General features: G+C 37.4%; 1 protein-coding gene and 1 non-coding gene across 2 annotated transcripts; one reads left to right on the forward strand and one right to left on the reverse strand.

The window, feature by feature from the left end:
- The first annotated feature begins 1611 nt into the window (after positions 1 to 1611).
- Positions 1612 to 7803, forward strand: LOC145044271 (uncharacterized). The gene is made up of 5 exons (XM_078993151.1): positions 1612 to 1789; positions 1851 to 1931; positions 5659 to 6841; positions 6932 to 7080; positions 7187 to 7803. The coding sequence occupies exons 1-5, from the start codon at positions 1612 to 1614 to the stop codon at positions 7801 to 7803; spliced, it is 2208 nt and encodes a 735-aa protein (XP_078849277.1).
- A 2981-nt stretch (positions 7804 to 10784) lies between these two features.
- LOC145044541 (small nucleolar RNA R71) lies at positions 10785 to 10891 on the reverse strand. Its single transcript, XR_013681491.1, has one exon. It is a non-coding gene; the product is annotated as a small nucleolar RNA R71 (small nucleolar RNA).
- Between the last annotated feature and the right edge of the window lie 939 nt (positions 10892 to 11830).

Consider the following 11830-nt stretch of genomic DNA (forward strand, 5'->3'; position numbering starts at 1 on the left):
CTTTATTGGTTAATGATAATAATTTTCCTGATACATTTCAGGTTTAGGCTGCTAAACATATTGCATCCCTCAAACCAAGCGGGGTTATGTTTTTGTTCCATGATTTCACTAAAATAAGGGAGGCCACAAATGCACTATAATGTGTATTGGCTCAACTAAACATTTGAGTTCTCATCGGATCATTTCATACAATATTAGCAAAATTTTAAATTATCACTAGATTTTTCTAAATTAAACTATTATTTCAAGTTTTTTTTTTTAATTTTTAAATTTTCTAAATCTAGCACTTTCCAAACTATTATTTCATTTTTATAATTTACTTTTACCGACCCCCTACCCCACACTTATTTCATACAATGCCCTCATTGTATGCTAAAACAAATTAAGAACATAAAAAGGGAAAAAAAGGAACAGACTCCCCTGGGTAGTTGTGGCGAGATCGAATGGGGCTGCTAGAAGTTGCTTCAAATATTGCTGAAAGACTGAAAACTGGAACTGCTACTTCAGAATTTGCCGAAAAATAAAATCAAGATCGCCGTCTTCAAAAATGTGGTGCAAAATATTGCAAACAAATGCAATGTATAGTAATCATGACGTGGGAAAATGTCGACCGCGTTGTCTCGTCAATAATGACATCCTCTTCTCGCGATGAAAAACTCCCCCACAACATAGGAAAGTGTCAACCATGTCATGACAGTCGGGATGATACTTCTTCCTTGCGTCGAAATAAAACTGAAATCAATATGCACCCCACACTTATGACAAATTGTGGGTCTTGACTATAATCTTCGAACAAACCAATCTTGCATTTGGTTATTTTGTTTTCATAGAACATTACCTACTTTACAATTGTAACATCCCATTTAAAATAAAATAAGTAAATAATAAATCTGGAACCCTAAAATGTAAATTTATTATTATTTTATAGCCAAATGTCATGATTTAGAGTTGTGGGGGTTAAAGTGTAATTTTAGGATTTATTTTGAAGAGGGTTGTAGAAGGAAGGGTGTAATTGGTAACTTTCGGACTCACTATGGAAAGAATTTGTGGAAACAGGGGTTAAAGAGTAAATGTGGACTTAATTTGAGAAGAATCTGTCATGGAGGGGGCTTTTAGTAACGTTTGGATTCATTTTGAAAGAAAAGGAAGAAGGGGGGACCAAATATGGTATTATGAGGCAAAGTTTTGTGAAGTGGGTATATAACAGTTACAACCGGTAACCCTAACCCTAATGGTGTAAGCTCTAGCCGCCACCTTATGCCACTATCCCTCTAGCCACCATCACCACCCCAACTCTCTCTTGTCTCTCCGATGGGTCGAAGCCCCAACCACCGGAGCAACCACATCCTGTCCATCCTAGCATCGGGAAATCAATCTTGCTTGCATTGTAGTCGTCGTTGCTCATGAGAACTCCTCTCAGCCGCCGCCGCTTGAACCACCAACTAAGGAGGCTGCTTCATCGTTTCTTCCCTCCAAGTGCCATGAGTCACTGCGGGGGTGGCTGTGTTTTGGATGCTATTTCACGTCGTACGAAGCCGATGAAGACCACCGTTCTGAGCGGCTGTCTCATTCAATGTCCTCTAGTTGCCGCCTGCCACATGCCACCGTGAAATGGTGGCTGTGTTTGTGGCTTGCAAGAGGAATGTTGTTGTTATGGATTCTGTCGATATAGAGTCACGAAAAACCACCATGGCGGTCGGCCATGGTGGCTGCCACCATCAAAGTCGCTATCATTCGCTATTTCCGATGAATGTCATCGCCAACCGCCACCAGGAGGGTGGTTGGATCTGTTTGCAAGAAAGAAAATGTGTAGGTGTTTGTTTCTGCTATAGTGTGTGTTGTGTGTGTAGTTTGTTTGGCTGGAAAACCAAGAACCACCGTGAGGTGGTGGCTGTCGCCGTATACCACCACCGGCCGCCACAAGGGTGGTTGTGTGTGTGTGATTATTAATTTGTGTGTGTGTTACTTTCTTGATTAAAGCCTTGTAGCATGTAATTAGAGATAAGAATAATGAAATTAAAACTCAAACCACCACCGTAGGGTGGTGGCTACCGCTACCGGTCGCCGTGTTGGGTGGCAGTTTGCCTCCTTTGCATTTTGGGACTCGTTTGGGATGTTTGGTCAAATGGGCCCAATGAGACCCTAGTGGTCCCAATGAAGCCCTAATTGGCCTAAAATCTCAACCATTTTGTTAATGGGCTAGTGTTGGATTAGAAACCCTAATTAGGGTTTGGAAACTCCTAATGCCATGAAACCCTAATTTTGAGGTTTATCGGGACCGCATCAGAGTTAATTAATAAACTTGAAATATTAAATTAAAATCATTGGAAAATAAATCTAAGACAATAATGGACTTAATGGATTAATTCCTTAATGAGTTAAGTAGGAACACTTAACCCTAATTGTCATTTCATGTGAAAACCCTAAGTTCACTTGGGCCTTGAGTTGGGCCTATCTATTGGGTGTTAGTGATTGGACTATTATGGGCTTTCCAAGAATAAGTAAATAGACTAAAATAATTAGATGGGCCTTAGGATAAGGCCCATGTGAAGGACTTGTGCCCAATTTAGAAAACTAAGCCATAGATGGGCCATAACTGGACCTTTATGATTATGTGATATTGGGCCATGATAATACCAAGAGTTTGGACTAGTATAATTGAATGGGCCTTAAGGAAAGACCATGTAGAGGTATGGGCCCAATTTGGAAATTTGGGCCATATGTTGGGATTTGGCCCATTACATGACTTTTGGGTCCTTGGAGTGTGAGATGGACCTTGGGCTTGGAACCCGATTATTAATTGGGTATTGTTTGATGTTGGCAGTTCGGAAACCTGTTAACTAGTAGCTGGAGTTTCATCCGCGGGACTTCAGCAGTGTCAGGTGAGTTATCCTCACTATATCAATAGGGTCTAAGGCACCAAGGTCGGCCCTTTATGAATTTGTATTCAGATTATAGCATGATATGTTTGACGATTACATCCTAGTAGTTAGGATGGTGATATGCTTATGCTTAGTGACATGGTTAGGTCAGTGTCCTGGTTATAGGATGATGCTATGTTAGTGACCGGTTAGGTTTGTATCCCGGTTATTGGGATGTTGCTATGATTAGTGATCTGTAAAGATCGGTTTGACTGTTATATGATATGAGTTAGTGTATGATATTTATGTGCACATGTTTGTTTGATTGGGGGTTGGGTTGAGGTGGTCCTGCTTTGTGTTGTAGGCCAACATACCCGGTGAGCGGCCCGGACAGGCTGTAGGCCCTGCAAGGCGGTCCAGTCATGTCGAAGGCTCGGGAGCGCTCCAGATAGGTTGTAGGCCATGCGAGGCGGTCCAATCAGGCTGAAGGCTCATTATGCATGTTGTTTTGTATTTGTTATATGATATGGTTATATTTGTATGGCGTTGGTACTTTGGGGGAAAATCACAAAGCTCCGGGCTTACAGTTGTTGATTATGTTTCAGGTACTTCTGATGATCGCGGGAAGACGAAGACGTGATTGTATAGATCCTCATATCTCATGATTTTATGATTTGATTCTGGAAATACTCTGATAATTAAACTATTTTGAAAACAAACTTTAATAACTTAATGGTTTTAAATGTTTTAAAAAGTTTTAAATTGGCTTGAATTTTTAGGATGTTACAACAATTAACAAATATGATTACTTCACAATTGTCAAATATAATTAATATTTGAATAAAAATGTTAAAAGTTGTACGACACAATTGTTTTTTTTTTATTATTTTGATAATTAACAACAAAATGCAAATAAATTTCTAGACGTATGTTCAGTTCTGAAACCGCCCTCGGACCGAAATAATTGATAACCGAAAGCGATGAATTTGGAGAATCAAGATACCCCTACTCGGTTTTAATTACTAACCAGAAAATAACCGAAAATAAAAAATAATAGATTTGGAAGAACTGAGAATCACACCAAATAAAAGGTTTATGTTTCAATTCCTATTAGATTTTTTGGTATAAAAATTCATTTGTAGACATGTATATTAAGGAATTATACACTAATGAAACATTTTCCCTACAACTACTAAAATCAAAGTTGGATTCTATTTGTCTTCGACATGTATTTTCTTTTGGACATAATATTTTTGTAAATGAAACATATCGCCGAAAGAAATTATGCGCCCCTGTAGCTTTGCGCGGGTCCACCACTAATATATATATATATATATATATATATATATATATATATATATATATATATATATATATATATATATATATATATATATATATATATATATATATATATATATATATATCCCAATAACAAATATACTTCAAATTAAAATATTAACTAATTTAATTTTGCAAAAATTAAGATTCAAACTACACAACACTTTTATATATTTCTTAATATATAATTTATAATGTTGGAGTATTTAAATGTTAACAAAATTTGTAATGTTAATTTAGTTTCATACGAGTTCTTAAATTAAATTAGTTGTTTTTTTCAAAACGATTAACAGAGGGATATCGTAATATGATTCGTCGCCAGATATTATAACACAATATTTAAAACTCCACTGAATTATGTTTTCTATTGATTATATATTTGACTTGAAACAAAAGATAGTTATTTAAAAAATATTTATTTATTTTGGTGTTGTTTTGTTCAAATTTGATAATTGATATTTGACTAGTGATATTATATGTTTCTTAAATATAAAAGTTACAACAACGGTCCTTTATTTTATTTTTTTTCTTTTATTCATAAATTATCCTCTTTCTCATTTTTGCTTAGAGTGCACGCACTGGGCAATATGAGCGAATGTGACGTTATGCTTATGTGGCATCAAATAACGACGTTATAACATGAGGAACACCGCTCCCCTTTCATGTTATTTAGTGTTATGTTAAAAGATGTTATAGTGATAATATATTGCAACGAGAATCTTCTTTTCCTCTCATTGGTTGCACATATATATCTTTCTATATCTCTCTCCTCTTAACACTATGTTATAATTATGAGAACATTATTTCCTCCAATTATATACTATATTAATTCTTAAGGCAGCTGTGAACAGTGTTTTTTTCCCATTTTTCAAGTATGGCCAAATTAACTTTTCTGTTTAACACGTTGACTCCTCATGAGTTTTTAATTGTTAAAATTGGCACCGTATCCCCGTATCCTTTTTTCCTACATACATCTTAGGTCATCATAATATTTTGACATTTCTATATTTTTCCTCCGTTAATCAGACAGACGTCGTCTCCATTATGTGTCTATGTCACCGGTTACTTCATCATTATTTAAGTTTTGCTTTGTGTCCCTCTTAATTTCTTATTCCTTATGTTCTTCTTCTTTCATTCTAAGGATTTGGGGGACATGAGTACGCTGGAACAGACATTAGTCTCGAACTATTGATTTTGTGTATTTTCGATTACAAAGGTGAGTAAGTGGGAATATTTTTTCTGTGATATGTGATTGTATATTTTCGATTACAGAGGTGGGTAAGTGGGAATATTTTTCTGTCATAGGTGATTGTATATACTTGTTGTTGTTCTTCGAAGCATTTGTCGATTTCACTTTTAAGTTAGTTGTTTTCCGGTTGTTGGATTTCTGTTGTGTCGAATGTTGGGTTTCTGTTGTGTTCGTTGTGTCTATTGTTTTTCATACAATGTTTCCTAGTAAGCGTAGGGGGGGAATCCACTTATGGTGCATCAGGTTCTTGCCGATCACGTAGGAAGTTGCTTCTTGTAGATGCTTCTATATTGCCTATGTATTATGACTGCGGTGACTGTTGTTGTATATGTGAGTTTTGTGGTGCGTTTTTTTGGTATTATGAAAGGGTATTGTACTTATCTCGGGTTGATCATCCATGTTATACTAAGTGTTGTAAATCAGGTGTTGTTGTTCTCCCGCCCCCTGTTCCTCCACCTGATGTACTTTGTGAATTTTTTGAAGATGACCACTTTATGCGAAACATACGGGCATATAATTCTATGTTTTCCATGACCTCCTTTGGTGCAAAAGTGGATGATGAGATCAATAAAGGTCGTGGACCTTATGTGTTCAAGGTTTCCGGCCAGATATTTCATTGGATTGGTTCGTTCTTTCCGCAAAATGATAAACAACCCCGATTTTTACAGATGTACATGTATGACACTGATAACGAGCTTTCTAATAGGCTACATTCTTTCCGTGGTGAAAATAATGTGGTCTTATCAGAAGAGGTTGTTGCTACTTTGAATCGTATGTTGGATACACATAACGAGTATGTGCGTACCTTCAAAACGGCGAGAGAAATGGCTCAAACAATGAGGTTGGATTCATATGGTGTTCGTCTGTTTAATAATGTGCCTGATAGAAGATACGGTCCACCAATTCCTGGTAGTTTGGGTTGTATAGTTTATAGTGATGATACATGTGGTGTTGCTTATGATATTGTTGTGTATTCTAAATCCGGAAGAGTTCAACAGGTCAGTAAACTACATCCTAGCTACATGCCTTTGCAATATCCATTATTGTTTCCTCATGGCGAAGACGGATGGTCACCTGGGTTATATCTTCGTGGTCATTATACGTCAGAGGATAGGAATTTAACGAATAATATGTATTATAGCTACCAAATTCACGATCGACGTGCTGTTTATTCTCTAATTCTACGTGTCGGAAGACTTTTTCAACAATATTTGGTTGATGCATATATCTGTATTGAACAATCAAGAGTCGACTACATACATCATAATCAGCAACAGCTACGTTCAGAGTACATCAGTGGTTTTTATGATGCTTTATCGAAAGGGGATACAGATGGTCGTGTTATTGGTAAACGGATTTTTCTTCCTACTTCGTTTGTTGGTGGACCAAGGTATATGTATAAACATTACCAAGACGCATTGGCTATATGTAGGGTTCATGGTAAACCTCAATACTTTATTACCTTTACTTGCAATGTAAGATGGTCGGAATATAGGAGGTATATGGATGTTGTCGGTCAAAGTGATATCCAAGATAGGCCAGATATTATTGCTCGCATTTTCCATATTAAAGTGCACGCTTTCATTACTTTTCTTAAAGAGGACAAAACTTTTGGTGAGGTAGATGCATGTGAGTTCATTTGCTTTTTTCTGTTTGTAATTATATCTTCTTTGTATTTACTTTTCAATGTCCCTGATGTCTTATGAAATATTAATGTTTTTTGTCTTATATGTAGATCTATACACCATTGAATTTCAGAAAAGAGGATTGCCTCATTGTCATACACTCTTGTGGGTTACTTCACCATTTAAAATACGGGATGTTGAAGATGTAGATAAATATATAACTGCTGAGTTGCCGGACTTCGCATCTGAACCCGCATTGTATAGAACGGTTACTACATGTATGCTGCATGGTCCATGTGGTTTGTTGAATGTACGCGCTCCTTGCATGCAAGATATGAAGTGCACCAAACATTTTCCGAGACCGTTTGTATCATCAACAACTTTCGATGAAAACAGTTATGTTCGCTATAGAAGACGACAAGGAGCTTATCATACGTTAGGGAATGGCATCACGATTGATAACAGATATGTGGTTTTATACAACAAGCGTCTATTTAGCCGTTTTGATGCTCACATAAATTTCGAGTACTGTGGTTGGAATATGATGATTAAGTACCTATTCAAGTACATTTCAAAAGGTGTAGATCGTGTTCGGTTCACTCTTCAAAGATCAGAAATTGATTGTGCTACCTCCTCCTCTACTACATCTAATGCTGTTAATGAAATCAAAGAATTTTTGGATGGTCGATATATATATGCCCACATGAAGCATCATGGAGGATCTTAAATTTTCCTATTCACGAACGTCATCCGGCAGTTCAAGTTTTAGCAGTTCACCTAGAAGGTATGCAAACTACTATTTTCAAGGAAAACGCAAGGCTTGATACAATAATTGATATTCCAACCTTTGGTGTAACAACATTGACGGAATGGTTCCGTAATAATCAAGCGGATACACGAGGTGTTAACCTTACATATACTGATTATCCGAGCATATACCGATGGGACACTACTGCTAAAGCCTGGATTCATAGAGCCATTACAACTAAAAGAACCAACACAACTATTGGCAAACTTGCATATGTGCACCCAACTGCAGGAGAGTTGTTTTACTTACGAATTTTACTTTCCCATCAAAAAGGATGTAGGTCATTCAGTGATATCAAAACTATTCATGGGACAACATATTCTTCTTTTCGTGACACATGTGAGGTATTGGGTTTAACTGGTGATGATAGAGAATGGTTAAGAGCTTTCGATGAGGCGGTGATATGGGCATATTTAGTTATAAAATTCATGCATGATCTTAATACTTTATGTTGATTTTGTCTCATTTAATGAACAAAAGGTGCTTAATTAGATTAAATATTTCATTTTCAGCAACAAAGACATGCTCGAAAGGAAAATGAAGCGGAACTAGCTGTTGGAAGCTTGGATCTTGGATTTTGAAGAAAGAAGGATGTTGTTGGACAGCTTGACCCATCATCAGTGTTTTGTCCATATCTCATGAACCGTAACTTCGATTGACTAGATTCAAAATGTTCTGAAAAGTAGACACAATTTCAGACGACTTTCGTGTTTTGAGAAAATGCTGATTCGAAACGTACTCGGCGAGTAGGGTCGATTACTCGCCGAGTTGGTCAGAAGTTTCGCGATTCTGGACGCGCTGACTTGCCGTATACGGGTTTTAAGTGATAGACTCGCCGAGTAGCCCCTGTTTTGTAAAAATCTATATAAAGGGACTTTCAGATCGATACCCGAGGATATAGATGAACCCTTGGAGGCCAATTGTCGACTAAAGGTGCTGCTGGAGCGTGGGAAGCAAGGGAATCAACCCTACATTCAACTTTAAGGAGAATCAAGTCAAAATCAAGTTTACTTTTACCTAATCTCTTGTTTGAACTATGTTTTTACCAATTGATTTCGTTTTTCAGCTTGTTTTTGCTGTAATCATGAGCTAAAAACTCATAACTTCTGTTTAGGTAGATGAATTTGTGAGCATGGATTGATTATTTGATTAGGATTAATTTTAATTGGTGATTATGTTTTATTAAGCTTGTTAAAGAACCTTATGTGTTAACAATAACTATTCTTCTGTTAATAAATCAGTAATTAAGTTGTATGAACATCTCTTAGTTGCTAATTTCATATGATTTACGTGACCACATAGTTGTATGTCTAGGAATAACGAATGTGAAACTAGAATTAACTTGAAGATAGGTAAGTTTATGTGTGAGCTTGTGTGATACACCATCAACAAGACGTTAATTAAATCACCAATTTGATTAGCTAATTACAAGTCTTTCTAAACCCGAATCAACAAACTAGGAAATTCATTAATTTAGACAACTGGCCATTGCTTGAATTAATATGTTTTCTAAGGATTAGCTATAGCGAATGTGAATCTAATCACTTTAGTCGGTAACCAATGAAGAATTAATCCGATATATTTACCATAAAATCATCCATGGGAACAAATGATTCGAACCTAAACAGAAGGCCTTTTTAATCATTGAATTTAGTTGATCTTTGTTTTCTTAGCTATTAGTTGCTTAGTTTGCGTGTTAGTAAAGTATTTAAGTTTCTAGTCTTGCAAAACTAGAGAAAACTCTTTTTTTACTTGTTTTATTTAGATAATATTAGCATTTATTTTAATTGTTTACCGTTCCCTGTGTTCGATACCCTACTTGCTTGAACTATATTACTAATCGATAGGTACACTGCCTTTCGTGTGTTTATTTTTGTGTCTAAGTTAGTAGGATTAAAACTAGTTTGTTTCACACACATCAAGTTTTTGGCGCCGTTGCCGGGGAACGGTTCTAAATAATTAATCTAATTCCTAATTTTTTCGATCCTTTGTGTGAGTTTACTTGCATAGAGTTCATTTATTGCAATTTAGTAATTAGTAATTAGGTTTTAGCATCTGTTTTACTTTAGTATTAAATTTAGAATTTTTTCAAAATATCACTGATACTCGCCGAGTGCAATCGCACCTACTCGGCGAGTAGCAGTTTATTTAGCAGTAAATTTTAATTTTTTTTAGTACCTTTTTTTTTGTTCTTTTTACGCTTTTATTCTATTTATTTCATGACTTTCATGACCAGAGGATCAAACACACCACTGGTACCCCCGTTTGAAGATCCCGAATCCGCATTGAAAAGGAACAAAGGAAAGGACGTGGAGAGTTCAAGTACACCAAAGAAGTCACCTTTGTCCAACTTGAAGACCGTTTTTGGGAAAAAGAAGAGTAGTAAATCAGGAGCATCTAGCGCCTCTTTGATAATCGAGGAACCAATTCAAGAAGATATCGGGTACGAGACCGAGGAAGAAGAGGAGGCAACGTACGAGCATGAATCCAAGTCCGAGGAAGAGTTAGCTTTCACAATGGCTAACATTGATGAAATCCCCATGGGAGAATAGAAGAAGAGGATGCGTGACGACAATGGCCCGGGACTTGTGCAACCCGCAATTCCCGCGACTGCTACCTTTGAGCTAAAGGGTCATATCCTAGCTTCACTCAAAGAAATACATTTTTATGGGAAAGATCATGAAGATGCCTACAAGCATTTGGATGAAGTCAATGATGTAGCTGATTACTTCAATATTCCAAATGTAACCCACGAGACTCAACTACTTCGTATGCTTCCGGTAACCTTCAAGGGTGCTGCTAAAGACTGGCTCAAGTCACTTCCCCCCGGATCAGTCACTACTTGGGCCAAGATGAAGGAAGAATTCATTGATCACTTTTTCCCACCTTCTAAGATAGCAAAGCTGAAGAAGGCCATTGCAAACTTTGAACAACAAGCTGGAGAATCGCTATATGAAGCATGGGAGAGGTACAAGAGTCTGCTAAGAAATTGCCCACACCATGATCTAAACAGCCAGCAAGAAGTCTCCATCTTCTATGATGGAGTCAATGTCACAACCAGGCAGTTGCTAGACTCGCAAGGCCCACTTACAAAGAAGTCGCCCCCGGTGATTAAAGAATTGATTGAAGAATTCTCTAAACACTCTAGAGAATACCATAACCCTAGACATGATGTCACTAGGGGAGCCGCTTATGCTGCTACTGAAGACTTATCCGCGGTCATGGCTATGCTAAAAACCATGGATAGGCGAATGGATAAAATGGATCAAACGATCCATGCTATTCGGGTGGGTTGTGAAAACTGCAATGGGCCTCACCTCACTAGAGACTGCGATTTGGATGAGAATGGCAACAAGAAGGCTCAAGCGTGTTACTCGAGTGGAGACCGATATGATGAAGATTGGCGCAAACAAAAGAAAGAGTGGCTTCCTTACGAAGAGTACAAGAAAGCCAAGGAGGAGAAGTACAGACAAAAAGGGAGAGGATTGTACCAAAAGGAGGAGCCGGTGCAAGAAAGGAAGCCAAGCTTGGAAGATATGCTCACTAAATTTGTAGCTGCTTCAAAAAAAAGGCATAGTGATCATGATGCTGCTATCCAAGAAACAAGAACCATGCTCAGGAACCAGCAAGCATCTATCCACAATATAGAAACACAGCTTGGGCAACTTGCTCAACAACTTAACCAAAGGTCACCGGGTGAACTTCCAAGCAAAACTGAAAATAACCCACGAGGCGCGCACATAAACATTGTCACAACAAGAAGTGGGAAGATAATCACTCCCCTGGCACCCATTCGGACTAAAGCACCCAAGGACTCACAGAAGGAAGAAGCGGAAAAACAAGCAGAAAACCAAAAGTTGCAATCTGAGAGTCCTACTCGCCGAGTAGAGCCGATGGACTCGGATAGTACACCATCAAAAACACGTGAACAATCTCCTGAAAAGCC

This window comes from Lactuca saligna, chromosome 4 (genome assembly GCF_052625555.1).
Source record: "Lactuca saligna cultivar CGN05327 chromosome 4, ASM5262555v1, whole genome shotgun sequence".
Lineage (NCBI taxonomy): Eukaryota > Viridiplantae > Streptophyta > Magnoliopsida > Asterales > Asteraceae > Lactuca > Lactuca saligna.

What these genes read in the sequence shown, in the direction of transcription:
- LOC145044271 (XM_078993151.1), top strand. Translation starts at nt 1,612, where the DNA reads ATGGTGGCTGTGTTTGTGGCTTGCAAGAGGAATGTTGTTGTTATGGAT. An exon ending in CCAGGAGGGTGGTTGGATCT is followed by an intron (nt 1,790 to 1,850) that starts GTTTGCAAGAAA and finishes TTGTGTGTGTAG; the next exon opens with TTTGTTTGGCTGGAAAACCA. An exon ending in TCGTTTGTTGGTGGACCAAG is followed by an intron (nt 6,842 to 6,931) that starts GTATATGTATAA and finishes TTGCAATGTAAG; the next exon opens with ATGGTCGGAATATAGGAGGT.